The sequence below is a fragment of the Halichoerus grypus genome, chromosome 9 (genome assembly GCF_964656455.1).
Source record: "Halichoerus grypus chromosome 9, mHalGry1.hap1.1, whole genome shotgun sequence".
Taxonomy (NCBI): Eukaryota; Metazoa; Chordata; class Mammalia; order Carnivora; family Phocidae; genus Halichoerus; species Halichoerus grypus.
In genome coordinates, this window is record NC_135720.1 from 51,557,888 (window position 1) to 51,581,709 (window position 23,822).

The window sequence follows — 23,822 nt, forward strand, 5'->3', positions numbered from 1 at the left end:
GCCCCTGATAAAGTGGTGTTCCAACTTTTTGACTACACATAATAATAATAAATTCACAATATAGTTTAATATAAATATATAATAAATTGGTAATATGACCTCAAATACACATGTCTATGACCACAGTAAGGTCTCTTTGAAGCAATACTTACCTTATTGTCTGCTATATGCCCTGATGTTTTCCATTCTTTCCTACTTCATTTTTTTTAATGCTGGTGATCCACTAAATTGATTGCCATCTCAATAATGGGTCATTTCCTACAGAATTTGAAAAACTCTTAGTATACTCTGGACAGGGGTGATTCCAATGGTTGGGGCACACCTTAGAACTTGAGGTTTGTAGCTTCTCTGTTGCCAGGTTTAGATACCCACTAGCAATTCTGTGGAAAAGAACTGGAAAAGCCCCATCCAACTTTAGCTTACATTGTCACATGGGATTGGAAAGGTGTTTTCAAAGACCTCAGCTTAGCACACATCGTATGAATCTTAAATGTGCCTGATGAAATTAACAACTGTTTGAACACTGATTTAAAAATCATTTATTTCCAATACAGGTGAACCCCTTCATTAGAAAACACCCTAAATATTCTTTTCCTACCAAGTAACTTTAAAAAAAAAAACTGTGCTGGGGCGCCTGGGTGGCTCAGTCCTTAAGCGTCTGCCTTCGGCTCGGGTTGTGGTCCCAGGGTCCTGGGATCGAGCCCCGCATCGGGCTCCCTGCTCCGCGGGAAGCCTGCTTCTCCCTCTCCCGCTCCCCCTGCTTGTGTTCCCTCTCTAGCTGTGTCTCTCTCTCTCAAATAAATAAAATCTTTAAAAAAAAAAAAAAAACTGTGCTATCTAGGTATTCTTCATAATTGCCCAGAAAAATATATGAACACTGTTTCTTAACCAGGTTTGCACAATATTCACTGTTAGTTAATGTAAAAATCCTGTGGGGTTTGAAAAAAAAATCATGTAAAAATAGCTTTTGTGTGCCAATTCAAAAAAACAATGCCCGCCCCCAGATTTCAAAGGATGTGACCCAGCCTTACACTCAGCAGGAGGCAGGGTCCTGTCAGGCAGCAGGGCCCCCTGGGAGGCCGCCCTGAATAAGCGAGCCCGAGCACTGCTTATTCTTCTGATCTTCACAGGGTCCACTGGGGGTTTGGGAAAGGCAAGGGAAGGATCCTCCTCCGTGGTGGGAGATGCTGGAGCTTTCGGTTTCTGGAAAGAGATTTTTCAAATGATTGGCAAGAGTTTCCATGTCTCAAATAAGACTCACCCCCCTGGAGCTGGTGCTGACACTTCCAGATGAACACAGGGCTTGCTGCTCGGCTTCGTCCTGGCCACCTGATTCTACATCGCGCTGGCCCATTTTACTTAATGTGGGATGGATATATATATAAAATATATATTTTAAAATGATAAAAATATCATTTTAAATACTCTATTACCATGCTTAGCATGTTTGAAAAAACAATTTATCCATGCTAGGAAATAGATATCTGTATGAGACTGTAAAATTTGATATAATATAGTCAAAATGTTTTGTATATTTTTGTGTTCTTGCCAGCTCAGATAACACTGAGCACCTGTATATGCCAAGAAGTATGTGGAATATAAGTACTATCTTTACATATCTTGGACTCCACAAAAGTATTTTTTTAAGAATATAAAAATTCTTGAATAATTTAGATTATAAAGTCTAAAACATAAGAACAAGAAGTTGTCTTGGAATTACAACATAAAAATGTTTTATTTTCGTGGTGCCTGGGTGGTTCAGTTGGTTAAGCATCTGACTTCAGCTCAGGTCTTGATCTCAGGGTCCTGGAATCGAGCCCCGTGTGGAGCCCTGTGTGAAGCCCTACACTGGGCTCCGCGCTCACTGGGGAGTCTGCTTATCTCTCTCTCCCTCTCTGTCCCCCCCACTCTCTCTCTCTCTCAAATGAATAATATAAAATCTTTAAAAAATGTTTTGGGGTGTCTGGGTGGCTCAGTTGGTTAAATGGCTGCCTTCTGCTCAGGTCATGATCCCGGGGTCCTTGGATCAAGCCCCACTTTAGGCTCCCTGCTCAGCGGGGAGTCTGCTTCTCCCTCTCCCTCTGCTCCCCGCCCCCCACTTGTGCTCTCTTTCTCACTCTCTTAAATAAATAAATAAAATCTTTTTAAAAATGTTTTATTTTCTACATCTCAAGAATTCCATGTTGATACCCTTAGAAAATGAACATTACTGGCAAAATTCCAATTCCTTAAAGACTTTAAAAAATACCAGCACTGAAGCACTGGGCACTATGCCACCCAGAGCACCCTGTAGTCTCACCTCCAGATGGTGGTAGCATCCAACCCAGGGCCAGAAACTCACAGGGACCTAAACTCCCACTTTTGGTGTTGCTTAGTGATCCGCCCCTCCTTCCTCCAACTTTAACATGATTATCTGTTTATGAAAGAGTAACTTTATGGCAGCAGGTGCTTTTAGCTCTCTAACCAAAACAATCGAGTTAAAGTTCCTAAAATCACTTACATAATATGTGAATGAGTGACTTTCAATCTAATAGGTAAATCAACACATTTTTTAGAAATCCAGTGTGAGGGCGCCTGGGTGGCTCAGTCGTTAAGCGTCTGCCTTCAGCTCAGGTCATGATCCCAGGGTCCTGGGATCGAGTCCCACATTGGGCTCCCTGCTCAGCGGGAAGCCTGCTTCTCCCTCTCCCTCTCCCCCTGCTTGTGTTCCTGCTCTCGCTATCTCTCTGTCAAATAAATAAATAAAATCTTTAAAAAAAAAAAAAGAAATCCAGTGTGCAATTCAAGTAAGATGATTTGGAAAAATGGGTGAGGGTGTGATTATGTATCATATATAACACATAATTTCAAACATTCATTTTCTCATATACGTTAATAGAACATAGAACATATTAGAGTTCTCCTTCTAAGCAGTTGCTTATTTTAATAATGATATTTTTAAAAATATTTCTTGTATCCTCTTGTTCATTTCATATGAATCAATCCATAAACCAGACAGAAAAAAATTAGCTTAATGACTTTAGAGACATTTTTCTAAACACAGAAAAAGGGTAAATAAAATAATCAGCCTAATATAGGGGAAGAGTAAATGACTCTGGGATCAAATCCAACTGGAGTGTAATCCATTTCTAGTTATGTGAACGTGGGCAGGCCATTTACTTCTCTGAACTTGCCCAGCTATCACATGGAGATAGTCTCCTTCTTGCAGGGACATTGTCATCCGTACAACTCCTGTTATGGAGGCTCGAGAAATGCTAGCTCCCTTCACCCTTTATTTAACAGATTTGTTTCCAAGTTACTTTTAAGTGTCAAAAGCCAAGACCCTTAGGGGCGCCTGGGTGGCTCAGTCAGTTGAGCATCTGCCTTCGGCTCAGGTCATGATCCCAGGGTCCTGGGATTAAGCCCCAGGTCAGGCTCCCTGCTCAGAGGGGAGTCTGCTTCTCTCAATTCCTCTGTCCCTCCCCCCACTCATGCACACATACCTGTTCTCTCTCTCTCTCTCAAATAAATAAAATCTTAAAAAAAAAAAAAAAGCCAAGACCCTAGCCTCTGACACAACCTTACTGGAAAAAAGGTTTTGAATTCAGAGGGGTCTCTTCTGAAGGAGACAACACTCATTTGTCTGCATAAATTATGCTATATTTACTTAATAGTCCCTTTACTTTTTAGTCTCCCTACCTTGTTGCAAAATATTCATAAGAATGTGACTTAGACCATGAAGCTATTGGTAACAAAAAAGGTAAGAGTATAATACAGGAAAACAAGCACTTTAGTTATAGTTATGAAAGATGAAATACATAAGGATAATCTCAGTATTAAATGTACACATGAGGTTGTCTTATCTCAGAATGCCTGTACTCCGCAGCTACCTTGAATCTTGAAACAAAGATTGAAAAGTCTGCCAAATAATAATAATGTGAATAAAGCAAATGGCTTCTTTTATAGATGCCCTAACCATTATAAATGTTTTGGGTACTAAGTAAAAGATCTTATAAAAAGGGAACATGTGCAAAGTTAATTTTTACCCAAAAGAAAATAACCCAATTATCTCTGGATGGCAAGATAAAACCCCTTAACTGCTCCTTGATAAAAGACATTATTTTCCAAGTGCAAAATCTGTCATTGTTTGTATAATGAAAAATAAGTCCCATGTGACTCCTGTCCTTAACAAAAATTATTTATTCCATTTAAACATGTATCTCACTGGACTACATAAAGTATAAAGTAATACATGTAAGCATCTTTAGTTCTTCAAGGGAAAACTGCTAAACAAGCCATCAGTTTCCATCCTGCCAGCTTCTACAACACGTTCTTCCACTTTGAGGAGCAAATTGGCTTTTATGCAGCAAAACAGTTAAAACTTTTTTCTTATAAGATTCACTTCATTTTCGAACTCAGAGAACATTGCAAGGACGTTGAAATTTTCCCTTGAGGACCTCACCTCCCTCGTTTTGTGTGCCATGACACTAACCAGCGAGTCCAGTATAATTAAGGACACTGGGAAAGTCAGATTGTAGGATTTGTTCCGGCTGATAAAACCGCTGGAGTCTGTGGAAGAATGAAAGACTGTTCTCATAGAACAACCCAATTGAACAAGATAAAATTCCTAGAACATTTAAAGAATCTGCCTGGCCTTGACTCTTACCCCAGCATGGTGGGCCTTGACCAGTTTTTGACATGGTTCCTCTGGGTCACAAGACAGAAAGGTGGAGTCTCCCCTATTCTGTGGGAAGGGGAGTCGGCCACAGCCCACCTCAGAAAGTTGCTAGGATTTCTTTTGTAGAGCAACAGAACACAAACACACACACACACACACACACACACACACACACACACACACTAAAAGACCTTTTGGAAGTTAGAAAGCAAATATTAAAAATTCCTGCAAGTGAGGAAGAGTGTTTTTGCCCTCTCTGCTTCAGCCGAAACATCCATCTTTTCCCCTTAGACACTGGTGCTTCTGGTTCTCGAGCCTTCACATTCAGACGGGGACTCACACCACCAGCTACCTGCTACTTTCTCTCCCATAGCTTTTCAGGCCTGGTTTTCCTAGGCCTCCGGCTTGCAGACAGCAGACCCAGGGACTTCTCAGCCCCCCTAATCATGTGAGGCAATCCCTCAAAATAAATCTCTTTCTATATATCTGTATATAAGTATGTATGTATTTATCTGACTACTGGTTCTTTTTTTCTGGAAAACCCTGAGTCACACAATTGTGTATCAATTATACCTTACTAAAGCTGTTAAAAAATAAAATTCCTACAAGCACATAACCTTTGGATGTGGCAATTGTATGTGCATCTCTACTACTATGATTTTCTCCACAGGTATGCTGGGCTCCTCTGTCATTCTCAGCATGTGACTCACTGTGGCAATATTCCCATTCAGGAATAGTGACAGAAAAAAAAAACACTGCTTTGACATTCTCATTCTGCTTTCTCTTACCCTGGATTTCCCCTATCCCCAAGGTATATATGGGATTCCAAGTCCCTTTCTTTTAAAAATATATTATTTTACTTGTCAAATACTTGGAGCTTGGTTCCTGTAAAATTTTAAAAAATGGCTCAAACTAATCTATGCTGGGGGCGCCTGGGTGGCTCAGTTGCTTGAGCGTCTGACTCTTTGATTTCGGCTCAGGTCATGATCTCAGGGTCGTGGGATCAAGCCCCCTGTCAGGCCCTGAGCTCAGCGTGGAGTCTGCTTGTCCCTCTCCCTCCACTCCTCTCCCTGCTCGCTCTCTATCTTTAAAATAAATAAATACAATTTAAAAAACCCTAATCTATGCTGTGAGATCAAGACAGTAGTCACCCTGGGGAGGCAACTTCTGGGGTGCTGGTAATAATCTATTTTTTCTTTTTGAATGCTGATTACAGAGTGAGGTGAGTTTGTGTAAATTTATCAAGCTGCACTCTTATATCTGTGTCTCTTCGGCATGTCAATAAAAAGTTTAATAAAAATATTTGGGGCCTAAACAACTAGACTTTGTAGGTTTAGGAAACACAGGGAGAATTCTGTTTGACACAAATAATGATGAAAGACAAAAACCTCCTATTTATTCGCAGGGTCACATCTCTTTTCCTACTTCATACAATCCAAAGTAAGAGAGCAGCTGTTCCTGTGTATATAAATCTGAACACCAGTTAACCAGGGTAGCAGAATGAAAACAGAAATAACGACTGCCACCCAACAACAGCTCCATGTGTCAGAGCTGCCGTGGGAAGGTGGGGAGCTGCTACAAAAGAAAACAGATGTACAGGGCCACACCGATATAGCAAGTAGGTATACATGTTTCCCTCCTGTCTGACAGGATTACAGGAGCTCATGGGGACCTTGCCCAGCCAGTCAGGCCAGGCAGCCGAGGCCCGAGCGGTCAGGGGCCAGGGTACCCCTGAGGGGAGGCAGCCCACCACCTGCTGGAGGGTATGGGGGTGGGGGAGGAGCACAGTCCGGACCCGGGGGTGGGTGGCTGGTGGGGTCGAAATGGGGAGAGGGGAAAACATAAAAGCTCAAAGAGGTGAGCTGAATGGGCTGCTTTCTTGGTCCTTCTTCCTTGACTGGCTGCTAGGTGAGGAATTATTAAAAGGCAAACTCGCCTGAGAAAGTAACCCAGAGCCAGAAAGTGCTGAAGTTCAGTCCCTTAGGTCTTCGCAAATTCTTTCAGCAAATGAGCCCCTTAACTAGGAGATACCCCAGTCCAAGCCTCCAGCTGTCTCCTGGTTCCCACTCCCTCTTCCTGCACTCCTCCTTCCCTTAATCTCCCTCCCTTTGCCAGGACAGTGGTTCTCGGAGTCAGACGGTTCTCTCAAAGGTGAAAGGGAAAAGAGGAAAGAAGGTGGAGGGGCAGGTAGTATAAGTTCACTTTCAGAATTTTTGGACTGGGGGCTCCAAACTTTAGTTACAGTTTAAAATGAAATATATACTTAAGACCCTTACATAATCTCCTATAACAAAAGCAGTTCAAACAAAGGAGTTATTTTACTCAACATGGGTTACTGGGTCTACTTTTACTTTGCACATAGCACCTAACCATTCTGCAGTAAAGAAATATAATTAAAATGACCATAAACAGAGGCAAATGTCAATATTACTCTGCCTAATACCTAATCCTGCAGTCCAAAAACTGTACCAGTTTGACAAGGACTGGCTTTGACTAGGTTAACTCTAGAACTAGAGATTTTTAGGATAGAATAGGCCCAAACTGAGTGAATCTCCCCAAACTACAGAATATTTAAAACAATTCAAGGGGGTCAAATGCCAGAATCATAACACAGAGAGCCACTCTACAAGGTAGACCCATTGGGCTTCTAAACCAGGGGCCCTCTTGTAGCTGGCTCAAAACCCAAGTGGTTTCCAAGATTGCAAATGTAAAAAACTATGTGTCAACAATGGCTGGCAAAGTGTTTATTGCACATTGGTCCGTGCTTACTATATTGGAACCTTATTTTTGCCATCTACAATACGAGAACAAGCATAACCTTCCTCATGGCGGCATTTTGTTGAGTAGTTCAAGAATATAAGATACATTTTGAGACAACTGGGGTCATTTGAACATGGACTGTACATTAGATGATATAACCAAGTAATGTTAATTTTCTGAGCTCTGATGATAATATGGTAGTGATGTAGGAGATTGTCCTTGTTCATATGAGATGCACACTTAAATTTTTATGCATGAAGGCTTAAAAGATCTGCAACTTACTTTCAAATAGTTCATCAAAAACAAACGCACACACACACACACACAAAAATAAGCACACATATATACGGTAATAAAAATCAAGAAACAGCTTGACTAACACCCCCCATTCCATGAAAGTCTAAGGGACTGGTATCACCAGGTACTTGTGGCAGCAGAGCTACAAGGGGAAGAGACTGAAATAACAAGGATTGGCTGAAAGTCTGTGTAACTCCTTCCCTCCCAGCTCCATGTAGTCAGGCTACATTGTTGGGAGATTTGCTCCATAGAGAAGGTAAAACAGAGGTCTCTGAATCAGGCTAACCATGCAGAGTTAAGTGTCAGGGTACTTATGATAAATATAGATATTAACTGAATATTTACCTACTGAATGCTAGGTATTCCTACCTTCTTCCTCCAGCTGGTTCTTGGAAGTTAGCAACCAGCATTTATCCTCTAGGCCAAGAGCTTAGAAGATACTTCTTTAGAGAATTAACTAGCCACAGGGAAATCCCTCAAGACACTGCTAATCCCTAAAGATACTACTACTGGGTTTCACAAACAACACAGCCCAGCTAGTCCTCCCTGATGTGGGTAGGTACCACCTATGGGTTGACCAATCTATTCCACATGCTTCTACTTTCAAATAAGAGCAGCCAAACTAGCAGCATGAGCTATCAGAGGAGAGCCTCTGAAATGAAAAAGAGAAACCAAAATAAACATTAAAATGCAACAGAGACACAGAGGGAAGACCATGTAAAGACTCAGGGAGAAGATGGCCATCTACAAGCCAAGGAGAAAGGCCTCAATAGAAATAAACCCTAATGCCCCCTTGATCTTCAACTTCTACTCTTCAGAACTGTGAGAAAATAAATTTCTGTTGTTTAAGCCACACACACACACACACACACACACACACACATTCACACACACACACATTCACACACACACACACACATTCACAAAGCACAACAGAGATTTTAAAGAAGGGAATAATTCAAAAATCAAAATTATCATCAATATACTCAGACAAGATGCTATAACCATGAAACACAAGAATACTATATATAATAAAAGATAACTTAGAGCAGGGAAAAAGCTTTTAGGAAATTAAAAATAATTAAATAATTTAAAAATACAGTAGCAGAAAGAAAATAACTCAATAAAAGGATTAGAAGACAAAGTCTCTTCCAAAAAAAGATGGGAAATAAAAATTTAAAAAAGAAAAGAAAACTGAAGTACCAGTCCAGGGACTCCTACATATTGGAATAATAAATTCCAGAAAGAGCAAACAGACCAAGGAGGGGAAGACACACCAAAATAATTCAAGGATATTTCCCAGAGTTGAAGGGCATGAGATTTCATTGAAAGTGCCTAGCACAATGGATGAAAACGAACTATCACAAAGGTCCATTACCATGAAATGTCAGGACATTGGAAACAAAGAAAAATCCTACAAACTTCTAGAGAGAAAAAACAGCAATCAAGGTCTCAAATAAAGTACTTCCCATAAACCCTTTCTCTAGAAGCTACTGGAGGAAGTACTCCAAAAGTAAATCAAGAAAGAGAAAAACTTGGGATACAGGAGACAGGAAAGCCATCACAAGAGGGAGAAGCAAGCTGTGTGCAAGTACCAAGGGTAAATGGTTTGGGAGAAAGTGGGGAAAGTTCTCCAAAAAGATGAATCAACAGAATACCTCATGTACCTGAATATGTGAAGGAGATTTGGAGTTGAAATGGTAATAATACAAAACACAAAAGCAAGGCAATTATTAACACCAGGGAAAACAAAAAGTGGGTGGGGAAGGAGAAGTAATCATCATTAGTTCAAGACTCTGTTGTAAACAGGATTTGTATAATCATAGTCAGAGAAAAGGGATCTAACCAAAATTATGATATATCTATATTGGGCATAGCAGTGGGGACAAAAAGGATGAATGTGTTGTGAGGATGTGTGGGAGGACAGACAAGAGTTAAATCCTCATCTTCCTTAGTGAGAAGTCATTAGATAATTCCTCAAACTCATAAGTCAGAGAGGAATAAGACACTGTTATTTAAAATTTTGGGTGTAAACTCCAAAAGAAGGTGCCAAAAGAGTTTAAAGTGAGAGTCATTGGTAAGGGTAGAATGAAGAATAAGGGGAAAGGAGACCCCTGGAGTGTTCTGGGTAACAAACCTTTGACTCTTTATGTACATACATATATAATTTATTTGTATATGTTACTATTAAAAATAAAATAACATACGCATAAACTTAAAAAAATTGTGAAAAACAAAAAATGTAAAACATTCTGTTTGCCAGGTTACTATTTCTGATATTCTTATTATTAAATTATAGGAAAATAATAGAAGTGTTTCATTAGATTCGAAACATTAAATTTGAAAAAATATAAAAGAAATTGTTTTTATATTAAATTATCAGTATACTTAAGTCTATGTGATCCTTTTCTTAGCATATATAAGTACTGATTCCCAGTATGTTGGGCCAATTCCATTTCACAGCATTCATGGTAATATAAAGTACTCACAAGCTCTAGCGGACTGAGACGAGCACCAGAGATGGGCCTGGAATCAGATGACTCAAAACTGGATGCATGGAGGCTAGCAGAGGAGATGGAGCAGAAATATTAGTTTGTGAAGAATCATTTATTTCTAGTATATGTTATTTAACTCTAGCCCCAAAACAAGTAAAAGCATTTAATGCATAAGCCTTGAGGAAGAAGCAAATTTAAAAAAAATCATAGTACTTAAAACATTTTATTAATTTTTTTCATTGCTTTTAGGGGAATTAAAAAATACTGAATAATGAAAAGAAGAAATGTATATAGTGATTTTTTTTAAAAAGCTCTGTTCATATCACTTCATAGAGTTGGTATGACAACCACTATTCACCATTTCAAACCAAAGCAACTTCTTGAACCCAAGGTCTGGACTTATCTTTAGGAATCTTGAATAGATACAAGAGGTGTAATTAGCAGACATCAAACTTAAAAAAACAACTATTCAGGGGCGCCTGGGTGCCTCAGTCAGTTAAGCGGCTGCCTTCGGCTCAGGTCATGATCCCGGGGTCCTGGGATCGAGCCCCGCATCGGGCTCCCTGCTCCGCAGGAAGCCTGCTTCTCCCTCTCCCACTCCCGTTGTGTTCCCTCTCTCACTGTCTCTCTCTCTCTGTCAAATAAATAAATAAAATATTAAAAAAAAAAAAAACTATTCATAACTAGAATTAAGGGAAAATGTCATTTGGTGGCTTACATATCCAAGTGTACAAGCAAGAGAAATGTCATTACCTGAAGGAGGAAGGAGGTCTATTTTCCAGTGTTCTTGAAGATGCAGGCCCGAATAGTTTTCTTTGGTCTTCCCGTGGTGTAAATGGTCTTTGGGTCCCAACTGTTCTTAAAGCATTTCGTGCTTCACTTATGATCTCCGCACTGGTCTTCTGCTTGGACATAGAAGGTCGATAAAATGGATCCAGCTTTTCTAACTTTTTATCATTTGGAGATAGCATCTTTCCTTTTAACGTAAAATGTTCTTCAGGTAGACACCACACGCTGCAAATATATGGTACAAAATATTAACTGTTTTCATCCAGGAGTTTAGAAAAGAGTACTTAAACCCATCTACATATGCTTAAGCCATTCCTCTATATTAAACTAGAAAAAGTCACAATTTTTTTTAAAGATTTTTAATTTATTACTTATTTGAGAGAGAGAAAGAGCCTGTGAGCTGGGGGTGGGGGGCCGAGGGAGAGGAAAAGGGAGAGAATCCCAAGCCAACTCTGCACTGAGCGTGGAGCCCGATGTGGGGCTTGATCTTACAACCCTGAGATCATGACCTGAGCTGAAATCAAGAGTCTGTCGCTTAACTGACTGAGCCACCCAGGTGCGCTGTCACAAACAATTTTTATTTTTTTAAAAAAGATTTTATTTATTTATTTGACAGACACAGCAAGAGAGGGAACACAAGCAGGGGGAGTGAGAAAGAGAGAAGCAGGCTTCCCGCAGAGCAGGGAGCCCGATGCGGGGCTCGATCCCAGGACCCTGGGATCATGACCCGAGCCGAAGGCAGATGCTTAACCGACTGAGCCACCCAGGCGCCCCTCACAAACAATTTTTAATTAAAAATCTACCAGGCAGTTACAGTTAGAAGATCAGGGTGGAAGAAAAGCTTTCAAAAATACAGGTTGATGTGCACAGTTATGCCTATGGGAATACATGCACTCAAGGGAAATGATGTACAGGGAAGAGAGCCAGGATGAAAGCTAAACCTGGAGAGAAAGAGGATAAATCATGAAAGAGGACAGACGAGGAAGAGAAAATCATCTTGTATTCTCCATTCTATTAAAACAAAAAAACCACTGGGGGGGTTCTGTTAAAATTTTAACTAAATTTTCCTTTTTTTCCCCTCTATTGTCCTGCACACAAACTGCGAGTTTAAGGTTAGATTTAGATAGATGGGGCCTATTTCCAAGCTATTTTTGCTTTTATAAATGTAGTTTGTAAACTCAGGGAAAGGTTCAGCCCCACATTTACCCATGATGTATTTGAATGAATGGATTCAAATCACCTTCCATGTGAGATAGTGTCCTAGATGAATAAATATCAAATATCAACATCAAATATTCTTTCCCAGGCTAGCTTTCTCAGTTAAAGTCATGTGCAAGGGCCATGAGAAGGCAGATTCTTCTTAAATGCTGGTGTGTCCCCAGGGATGCCTGGTTAACTTGGCAGGACACCTCTATAGCTCTAAATTTGAAAACAGTCCAGATTTAGAAAACATAATTCTCATTACTATATGGTATTAGATGTTCATTAAAAAAACAACAACAACCCAGATCCCTGAAAATATTATATCTCTAAGGAGAAAGAGGCCTGGAAATTTTTCCTATATTTCAGTGCCTAATTTTAGAATAACTTTTGCAAAAAAGAAACATTTTTTTGTGACATATGCCCAAGGAAACTAAAAAGACTTCATTTCCATAAGTGGAATCAACAGACGATTCCTTAGACAAGTAAAGAGGATTTACTATATTATGATTCTATACATTAAGTTGTTATATAACAACAGACAACAAGAACATTTGTTTAGTTCTACCCAGGCCCTACCCTAAAAGTTTTTGAGGTAAAGAGTATGATGAAAACTACAAATGATACGCTATTCCTTTCTTTTCTTTTCTTTTTTTTAAATGTTAAATGTACTTTATTACTTTTGAAAATTGGTCATGTACATGATTATTTTTGGTCAGTCATAATACCTGATTGGCCAGCACAGATAAATATTTACAGAGAAAGACTAATACTTTAAAAAACTAGCCTTTGGAGCACATTTTTTAATTTAAAATTTTTTAAATGTTAAAACCAACATGAGTTGCAGGTTTTTATGCTATTCCTTTCATATGGAAAGGCCAGGTGAGGTAAAACAGTAAAAAAATTACTCGATAAGCAGTCCTATTCTAGGTATTTTCTTTCTAGGAATTTTTGATACAGGATTTGGAATTTAAGCAAGGTCTCCAAAAACCATGTACATTAATACAACTAACAAAAACTATGACAGGTCGGGTGCCTGGGTGGCTCAGTTGGTTAAGCGACTGCCTTCCGCTCAGGTCATGATCCCGGAGTCCTGGAATCGAGCCCGGGATCGGGCTCCGGGCTCAGCGGGGAGCCTGCTTCTCCCTCTGACCCTCTCCCCTCTCACGCTGTCTCTCTCTCTCTCTCTCAAATAAATAAATAAATAAGTAAAATCTTCAAAAAAAAAAAAAACTATGACAGGTCAAGTACATTTTACTTCTAGTGCTTCTGATATGACTGGCTGTTTATTTTTAAAATATTCAAGGCTAATTTTTTAAAATACGTATAAAGTGTTTTTTGTAGAGCTATATATGCAGGTTTTCCCTGCCATCTAAAAGCTGAGCATTCCTATTAAAACTCTGGTAAGCCGAAATGGTGTGAAGAGTACGGTATCCCCCCACTTTGCTTTTATTTTTTTAATTATTTTTTTAATTTATTTTTTTGACAGAGACAGCGAGAGAGGGGACACAAGCAGGGGGAGCGGGAGAGGGAGAAGCAGGCTTCCCGCCGAGCAGGGAGCCCGATGTGGGGCTCGATCCCAGGATCCTGGGATCCTGACCTGAGCTGAAGGCAGGTGCTTAACGACAGCCACCCAGGCGCCCCTGCCACTTTGCTTTTATGCGAGACCTACATTAATAACTTGTTTTCACTCACCAAGAAATCTGAAGAGGACTTTTGCTTTTATAAGACAGAGCTATTGCAGGTCTTGCATAAAAGCAAAGTGATATAACACGAACCTTCAGAAAGAAGGGGATACCTGTATTATTTTTGGATGCATAATTCTGTAAATTCAGTCCCATCACAACTAACTCAAGTGGCCATATCAGTTTTGTTTGCTTGTTTGTTTTTAAAAGGCCCACTGCAGTAAGAAGGTATACCACTTAGTGAGAAGTTCCTACACAATGAATAGGTTTCTCCCAGAGCCCAAATCAGGTTTGTGATTCCTTTGGCCCCACATAGCACTAATAAGTCTAGCAATGTCAAAGGTGATCTGGCAAACCTAAAAAAGATTAGAGAAAGTGCTTTGGATGAACAATAATGGACCATCATTCCTGACTGAGAGCCTGTGTTTTAGTTTGCATGGAAAACGATACTCTTTCATGGAGTAATGAAGCAGGAATATTTACTCAAGTTGAGTGCTAACAATTCTGTACTTTATTTGGGCACACAGGAATTTAGATTGATCAAATATTGGTGGAAATAATGTAGAAGAATGGGCTTAAAAATCTTTTTGTTCATATATTTTTACCACAAATTCTAAAACAACTTTCTCTCTCCTTCTTCCTTTCTCTTTCTCCCAAACCTTAACAGTTACATTGTGAGAAGCAGTTTCAATAATGTAAGATCTGCAGTTAATCTATTATTATTATTTTATCAATATTAATATATCATGAACTAAATCAAATATGGAAATTTTCAGTGACACAAGTGAACTGAGTTAGAAGCATGTTTTTAGGGGCAAGGGAAGGATTTTTTCCTTTGTTAAATTACAAATTCTTACTATAGAGGATTTTTGCCAACTTAAACAATCACTCAGAGTTTGAAAGCTTGTCTGTTTATAGTAAAGTACGCCTGAACCATGACACAATACTATCACTATTTTAACTTTTATTTTATAAAGAAATTTTAACTTTACAAAAACTCTCTTGACAACTGGAACAAATCCACTGAGCTAGTATGGCTTAACTGTTTCCTATGTGCAAAGCCCTCGGGTCTCTGGGAACACAGGAATAAATACTGTCTTCACTCTCAGGCAAGAGGGACCACCAATGCTAGTTAAACATTTGCCTTCATACCAAGCACTATGCTCAGCAGTCTCAAGTATATCATCTCAGTGAATCCCTACAACAGTTTTGTGAAGGATGAAGTCTTAGACAATAGCACAGAAGCTGTGACATGTGCCCAGACATGACATTCAAGCTACTACTCATGAGATGGGGTGGAAGGAGGCAGGGCCGTCAGAGGCCTTGGGGCTGCAGCTATTTATGCACCAATACAGACACATGCCAATATTTTCATACCTGGAGCAGCTTTCTTGGGGTGTACCCGCTGAATGTCAACTCTACTTGTACCCAAATGATTTTAATACAAGCTAGGAACTGATGGGGGCAATGAAAAACACTGAAATAACTCCCATGTGGTTACAAAAAAAAAAAAAAAAAAAAAAAGGAAGGGATTTCTGATTGGGAGAAGGTGTCAAGGAGACTTCTTGGAGGAGGTGATGCTTGAGCTGGGTTCTGAAAAATGGGCTGAATTTGAAGCATGTGGCTGACATTAGGTCTAGAGTAGAGAAGGAATTTCAAGCGAAGTCAATGAGTGAGCCGAGGCAGAGTGCCAAGAACATTTGGGCTGTGTGCTGGAGAAGAATGAGCTCTGGAAATACAGATTGGAGTTGGACCAGAGAGAGAACTGAATGGCAGGTCAAGAAACACAAAAAGCTGGTGAGCAATTAATAGATTTGGAGGCATGATGTGATCTGGCAGGAGTGGGCAGGATGGGAAGGAGGGAAAAGACTGGAAGGGACAAAATCAGGTAGTTCTTCTATTTATTAAACACTGCAAAAGGGGATTTTCTACTTCGAGGTATCTTAATACCTAAATCAGGTAGTTCTTATGTAATCAGTCAACTAATTCTTAAAGGTCCTCAAGGAAGTATTCCTGGATATGCCTCTCCCTGTCCTCCAGCCTCAGTTAGGTGCTCCTCCTCCATAATCTACAAGGTCACCGGCTGGCCTCTGTCAGTACACCCTCCCCCTACACCCCTGGTGCTGCTTCACCCGACTCTGAGCCACGGTTCCCTATGTGAGGCACGGCTGAAGGTCCACATTTGTTGAATCGCTGAACTCCATTTCCTCTCTCTCTCCCTTTTCAAGACTTATTTATTTTGAGAGAGAGAGAGAGAGCACCCATGAGCAGGGGAAAGGGACAGAGGGAGAGAATCTCAAGCAGACTCCCCGCTGAGCTCGGAACCTGACTTGGGGCTCCGTTTCACAACCCTGAGATCATGACCTGAGCTGAAATCAAGAGTCACCCAGGTGCCCCTGAACTCCATTTTCCAATACAGATCTGAGCTAAGCAATATCAAGCTGAAGACAATATGGCTTCTTTCATTGGAGACATTTGTTACAGTGGATTAGGAAGGCCTATGGGACTTTATTTCAATGGCATCTGATTCTTTTTTTTTTTTTTTTTAAAGTAGGTTCCAAGCCCAGTGTGGGGCTTGAACTCATGACCCTGAGATCAAGCATTGCATGCTCTACTGAGTCAGCAGGGCACCCTGTCAAATGGCATTTGATTCTTGATGCCAAGTGGTAATATGAGATCAAATTCAGCTCCCTTTTCCTTTCTTGCCTTCACTGCAAGTTGCCTGGCAGGGAGTAAGACTTGCTTAACAGTGTGATCTGTGAATGAGGCATTGAAAGCCTGAGATGAAGGAGTAAAGGTGAAATAGAGGTAAGAAGAGAGATGAGAACAAGTGAGGGGCAACAAGAGCAGAAGAACCAACAGGATTTAGCAGCTGAGAGGACAGCAAGAAGCCAGAGGTGATACTTTATGCAAACCTGGAGGGGGAGGTCAGAGGGCCCGGAGACCTTTTAAAAGAAAACAGGAGAAGTAGACTTTGAAGGGAAAGAAGAAAAAGGCTATGAGCTGCCTTGCATCACTGTCCTGAGTTTATGATGTCCACAGGACCTCTAGAGGATGACCATCACCAGCAGTAGAAAATCTGAAACTGGAGATCTTCATTTTTAACAAAATATTTCTTACTCATTGGGGGAAAATTTCAGAGTCCTCATTTGTAAAAACTTGTATCTAATTATCAAGACCTTTCTCTTTGCTGCTAATAGTTACCTGAATTTGTAAAAATTTGTATCCAATTATCAAAACCTGTCTTTCTCTTTGCTGCTAATAGTTACTTGAATTTGTAAACATTTGTATCCAATTATCAAGACCTGTCTTTCTCTTTGCTGCTAATAGTTACTGAACCAGTCTCCCTGCTAAATGCAGCACTGCTCTTTAAAGATATTTTGCAACAAGAGAAAGGCTGACCATCTCCACCCTCTATTCCCTGCAAATCAAATACAGATCTTCCTCAACTTATGATAGGGTTACATCCTGAAAAACCCATCCTAAATTGAAAATATCATTAAGTCGAAAATGCATTCAATCCACCTAACCTACTGAACATCATAGTATAACATAGCCTAACTTAAACATGCTCAGAATACTTACATTAGCCCACAGTTGGACAAAATCATCTAACGTTATAATGAGCGTTGAGTAAGTATCTCGTGTAATTTATCGAATACTGTGCTTAATGTAAAAACCAGAATGGCTGGGGCGCCTGGGTGGCTCAGTTGGTTAAGCGACTGCCTTCGGCTCAGGTCATGATCCTGGAGTCCCTGGATCGAGTCCCGCATCGGGCTCCCTGCTCGGCAGGGAGTCTGCTTCTCCCTCTGACCCTCCCCCCTCTCATGTGCTTGCTCTCTCTCATTCTCTCTCTCTCAAATAAATAAATAAAAAATCTTTAAAAAAAAAAAAAAAACAGAATGGCTGGGGGACACATGGGTGGCTCAGTCAGTTAAGTGGTTGCCTTCTGCTCAGGTCCTGATCCCGGGGTCCTGGGATGGAGCACACCCCCCCCCCCAGAAGTCTGCTTCCCCCTCTGCCCCTCCCCCACTTGGTGCATGCTCGCACTCTCTCAAATAAATGCATAAAATCTTTAAATTAAAAAAATTTTTAAAATAAAAATACAGAATGGTTGTGAGTGTATCATAGTAAGTGGCTGCCACTACCCAGCATCACCAGAGAGTATCATAGAGCCTATGGCTAGCCAGGGAAAAGATAAAAATTCAAAGTATGGTTTCTACTGAATATATATTGCTTCCTCACCAACAGTAAAGTTGAAAAATTTTAAGCTGAACCATTGTGAGTTGGGGCCATCTGCACTCAAGACCCTTTCCACAATTTTGAAAAACCTTTCTGTTAACATGAGCACCTAAAGAGGCAGTGGTTAAGTGCATTGCTGGAGTAGAGGTTCATATACCCTCTTGGCAATTCACAGCTGTGTGACGTTGGCAAGGATTGTATGCCTCTAAGCTTCAGTTTCCTCATCTGTAAAATAGGGACGGCCATAATTGCCTTATAGGATTGTTCTGATAATTAAATAACATAATTCATGTAAAGTGCTTTAGCATCTGGCCCTTAAGAAAAAGTGCCTGACCCAGGCACTATGTCATAAAAGGATACAATAAAAATTCTCCCATGAATAAAAAACTGCATTTTAAAAAAGAAATTGTGGGGCACCTGGGTGGCTCAGTCCTTAAGCGTCTGCCTTCAGCTCAGGTCATGATCCCAGCGTCCTGGGATCGAGCCCCGCATGGGGCTCCCTGCTCGTCCGGAAGCCTGCTTCTCCCTCTCCCACTCCCCCTGCTTGTGCTCCCTCTCTTGCTGTGTCTCTCTCTGTCAAATAAATAAAATCTTAAAAATAAAAAAAGAAATTGCAAATGAAAGGGAATGACGTTTGTTTAGTGTTTCCGTAAATCTTGTAAGTTAAATTTAAATGGAAGGTGTTTTTTTGTGAAAAATAATTTTTATTAGGTATTTTATTGAATATCAGGTATGCCAAATCAACAACTAATCAGTTTCATAGATTCACAAAATAGGATACAAATAAAGCGCTTCTTGCTTTTCTACCAAGTTAAAATAATTCTAAATTAGAGTGGGATGGAAGAGCCGCTGTGATAGTCATGGGAACGGACGATAAAAGGCATTATATGTATATATGACGTATTTTAATGTATACTGTTACCTTATTTATTTATTGGGGCCCTCCCTATCTGTTGCCTAAAAGAGCCCAGGTACAATCTGTGTGACCGTGGCGAGGTCGCTGTCTGCCTAGACAAAGCCCCTTGGTTTACCACTTTCATTCAGTAAATATTTCCAAGCTTCTGTTAGGCTCCACGCACTTGACTAAACGCTCAGTGTACAGAAATAAGGACAGCCGCGGCCCGACGCCGAGAGCATGCACCCTTCTGGGGGCAGAAAGGCGGACGACAGACAGCAGGAGAGGTCCCCGGTGACGCGGCGGGGGACGCCTCACCTCCCGTGCGGACAGAGGCTTCCCCGCTCCCGGCAATGCCCCCTCCCCCACAGGTTCAGGCCAGGACACAGCACAGCAGCGCGGTCACTCTGCCTGCCAGCCCACCCTCCTGCCAGCCCCCTAGCCCGCCCGCTCAGCCGGGCCGGCCAGCGTCTCCATGGTAACCGTACACAAACTACCTACCCCGGGCGCCTGGGCCGCCTGCCTGCAGAGCCAGGTCGCTGCTGGGCGGGCGGAGCGGGACAGGAAATGAGCTGGGACTGGGCGCAGGAAAGGGGGCTTCCGGCCAGACCCAAAGCCGCTGTGATTAGCGCTGGTGACAGTAACAGCTGCGGAGGTTCAGCTCATCCTTTAGCTTTCCCGAGGCAGCGGCAGCCGCGAAGGAGCAGCAGGGCGGGGCGGGGCGGGGCGAGGCGGGGTGGGGCGGGGCCGGGAGAGGAGAGACGGGGAGGTTTCCCGGCGCGGCCGGGCCACTGGGCCTGCGCCGGTCCCCCAAGCGCATGCGTAGGAACGCTGAGGCCAGGAGCGGGCGGGCAGGCGAGCAGGCGGGGTGCGGGGAGGATCCTGGGCGAGGGCTGGAGGCGGGGAGTGCGAGGGAACCGCTTAGAAGACAGGTGTGGGGCGGAGTTCCCTTTTAAATTAGCAGCTTACCGAACCCTATTTGTTGAGAGTCTACGAGATCTCAGCACCTCTGTTAAATAACAATAAGCAGGATGGCAGCTTAGTGCTTAGGGTTAAGAGTCAGGATTTGCTGATTCAAGTTACAGCCTGTATAGCCTTGAACTAGTTGTCTTAACCTCTTAGTTCCCTCATTTGTAAAACGGAGATAATTAGTAGTACCTAGCTAGGTCTTGTAGTTGTGGCAAACACTGAATGAGAAAATAGATATAAAGCGCTATGCACGTGGCAATGAATGAATGTTAAACTGTTGGCTGTTTTTAAGCCCTTGGACGGGTGCAGCACTTTAGAGTTTACAAAGGGTATTTTATTGTATATTTTCTTTTTAAGTGTTCCTACCACTGTGCGGTAGCAAGCCTGGCATCCCCATTCACAGGGGACAAAACAGGGGTCCGAAGTGTAATGAATGACAGTGGTAGATTCAATCTAGGCTTCCCATGGGCAAACATTTTTTGTACTTACTGCGCCTTCACAGTTGATTGGCAAAAAAAAAAAAAAAAACAACCGTTTATGTATTTCCGGTTTAAATTCCTTTCTCTCCTATTAGACCATAAAGCAACACTTTATGGTGTGAAATACAAGTGAGACCATAATCACACTCCATTCAAGTTTATACCACGTTTTATAAATACAGGGATTTTTCAGCTGAAGTGTTGTTGTCAACATAAAAAATGCCACATGCCTTAGTGCTAAGTATCTTGTAAAGAATACTTAAATTGAAAATATTTTTGAGCACATATTATGTGTAAGCCAACATGCTAGGTGGGAAATGATACAAACCTAAACTAAAGGAATGTAAGTATCCTTCAAAGTATCCAAGAGGACATACTCATTAGTTGATTGGGTCATTTTAAGGCCTGAAACAAAGCATTTGTGTTCTTCCAGGTTGACATTTTTTCCACTGAGTCAACATGTCATCACATCATCAAGTCCCTTTTACTGGCCACTGGACTCCATTATGCAAAGGGAACTTTGCCCATTTAATATAAAAACATAACTACTATTTTGAATTCACAACTTGTGAGATGTGATTAAAATGCAACTTAATTTTAGTCTCTCACAGCTGTTTTCAGGTATATTCAGTGTTGGTTGTCTTTCCCTGCCCCTAGATGGAAAGTTGGGTAGAGTCCATGTATTTTTTGCTCATTTTTAGGTAACTGATAGTTCTATAGTAATTAAATCTCAACCTCAGCTTCATTCCAAAATTATAATGTTGGATACAAGATATAAACAAATGCATCAAACTTTACTTGAAAATAAGACTTCATCCCCCTCTCCTGTCTCAGGTCTCCAGATAACTTTCCCAGCAGGGATGCAGTTGGTTTAGGCTCAGCACTCCCCCATTCACTAGAGGCCACTTTAGGACCCACCCTGGGTGGAGGTGGGCAGGAAGTGGAGAGAAAAGAATCCAGGAGATGGAGCACTTCTTCCTGGATTTGAATAGCTTTGAGCTTACTCTGCCTGGGCTATAGTTAAAGCAGCCCATATGGAGCCCTCCTGGGTTCTTCAGCATTTCCTATTAATGAAGACCTCTTTCCAGGGGACTCTTCAGGTGAATGCTGAGCTATTCCTCTGCTTGTTTATAACTCCTTCTCTGACCCTAGAAATCCAGGGTTTACTCCAGCCCCTTTAGATGGGTCCTAAGATGGTGCCATACCTTGTCAAAAAAAAAAAAACCCACAGACATCTCTTTCCCTGGTGACTGTGAGAATGCAGGCCCATCCCAGTGCAGCACTCCCCACCCACTGTGCCCCCCCATCCTGTCACAGGATGGAGCTTTAGCTTTCCCAGAGTGAGGTGAACTCCAGTCCTCTGGACTACCTAACTGCAGTCTCTGGCAGGCTCCTCTGGGAAGGCCTCTCACTGGATTTGAGATGAAGGGGGTGGCATCCCCACACTCCTCTCCAAAGAAACTTCCTCACCCATCTTGCCCCTGCATTCTCTGACTTCTCACTTTTTAGCCTCAGCCTGGACCCTTTGGTCCAGGGAGTCTATATATTTCTTTGTAACTTGCCCTAAGGAGACTTTGCCTCGCCTTCACTTTGGAACTGATGATTACTCACTTACCATCTCAGCTGAAACTGCAGTTTAAAAAGCTATTGTGCAGCCAATTACTAACTATGGTCTTGCACCCAGGGTCTTGGTCTAAAATAGACAAGTAAGCTCACTACTGGAACCGGAAGCTAGCCAACTCAGTTGGCTAGGAAATGTCTGCCAGGCAAATTAGAACAATTGAAAAGAGTGACAAGGGCAGAATTATAGGAAGCAATTATTTAAAGCAATAAATCTGCCCAGCTTACATTACTGAAAGACACGACACAAGAAAATATTGAGCCTATCATAGCAATGGCCTATTATCCTGACCTGGCTATTCCTCCATGCTTACCTGATGGCTATTTAACAGAATTTGACATAATGAAATTTGTAAGTGGAATTATTTTAGAAACAAAATTGCTATTTTTTATACCTTAGAAAGATTAAGGAGGAAAACAAAATATTAATTGTAAGCATCTGACATTTATAAAGCACTTTATAATTTCCAAATTGCTTCCATTTAGAGCATTTCATTTTCATTGTTTTATTTGCAGTTTACAACTAGCCTGAGAGGTGATTAGTTCAGGGATTATTATCCCAATTTGAAAGTGGAAAAAATTGAGGTTCACAGAGGGTAAGTGATCTGCCCACAGTCACAGAGCTAGTAAAGTGATGTGAGACCTGGTGTTTTTGATGCCCAAGTCCCAAGTGCCACCTGCCATTGTACATGGGTAAATACAGTTTTTCAGGCTGAGGCCTCTCATTCACAGCATTGAGAGGTACTTCCTAGGCTGCTGAAACTGTTAAGATATGCCCTTCATTTTCTCCTTTCACTTATCTCAGACTACATCCTATGTGGGGCTACAGGGATCAAGAGGAACTTGAGAATCTTTACATTCACTTGAAAATGCTGCTGCACTTTTGGGTTTTGAGTTAAGATGAGAATTACACACTCTAAGATGGAAAAATGCAACAAAATGTTGAACTCATAGATAGTTTTATCCACATACTACCAGTGGATTTTATAGTTTATATTACAGTCTATATCACACACATCTCATGTTTAATATCTGTAAGCTTATCTGGGTTTATATATTAGATATATTTTTGAGAAGATGATGTTAAATAAATAATGCTCACAATTCCCTCAATGATTTTTATGACCATAACAGAGATGGACTCACAGAGGGAAAAAAAATTGCTTCTGGCATAGAATAAAAATCACCAATTTAGAATTCCAACATTCACTTCAAGACACTTTCTGCTTTTGTCAATATGGAATCTCGGTGCTTTAATTATATTTATCACATAATGTCTGTGAGGAGTTCATCAAATTGATAGCCTATGCAGTCTCTGCATACAAATTTCAAGGTACCAATACATTAAAATGCAACTTGGTGGAAATTTACAATGCAATGAAAATTAACTAACTTCATGGAACTGCATAGATACAAGACTGTAGAATGGTCCTAAAACTTACCAGCTGAAAAAAATTACATGAAAATTCTCTATTTAATGGGGCTCAGCCTTTACCAGTGCATCTGAAGTATTACTTTGCCTTTAAGCACATTATCCCCACCACAGCAGCCCCACCACCCCAGGCCACGCTCCCAGGAGCAGTCAAGTCAAATTGTTGCTAGGGATGCTAATGAATGGGGGTTCATTTAATTACCAGTTTATTACAGAGTCTCTGACTACTTGGTATTTCATTGGAGGGGAGAGGGTTCTAGTTTTCAGGGATTGAGTCAGTAGGAGTCTTAACTCCGAATTGC

General features: G+C 41.1%; 1 protein-coding gene across 1 annotated transcript in view; it reads right to left on the bottom strand.

The window, feature by feature from the left end:
* ARMC2 (armadillo repeat containing 2) overlaps positions 1-19,737 on the bottom strand; it is a 104,387-nt gene extending 84,650 nt beyond the window's left edge. The window contains exons 1-4 of the mRNA XM_036075291.2: positions 19,522-19,737; positions 10,963-11,223; positions 10,204-10,276; positions 1,032-1,203 (exon numbers count right to left, since the gene is read on the bottom strand). Coding sequence (XP_035931184.1) covers positions 1,032-1,203; positions 10,204-10,276; positions 10,963-11,180 — 463 coding nt within the window. The 5' untranslated portion in view covers positions 11,181-11,223; positions 19,522-19,737. The remainder of the gene's footprint in view (positions 1-1,031; positions 1,204-10,203; positions 10,277-10,962; positions 11,224-19,521) is intronic.
* Positions 19,738-23,822: the final 4,085 nt, after the last annotated feature.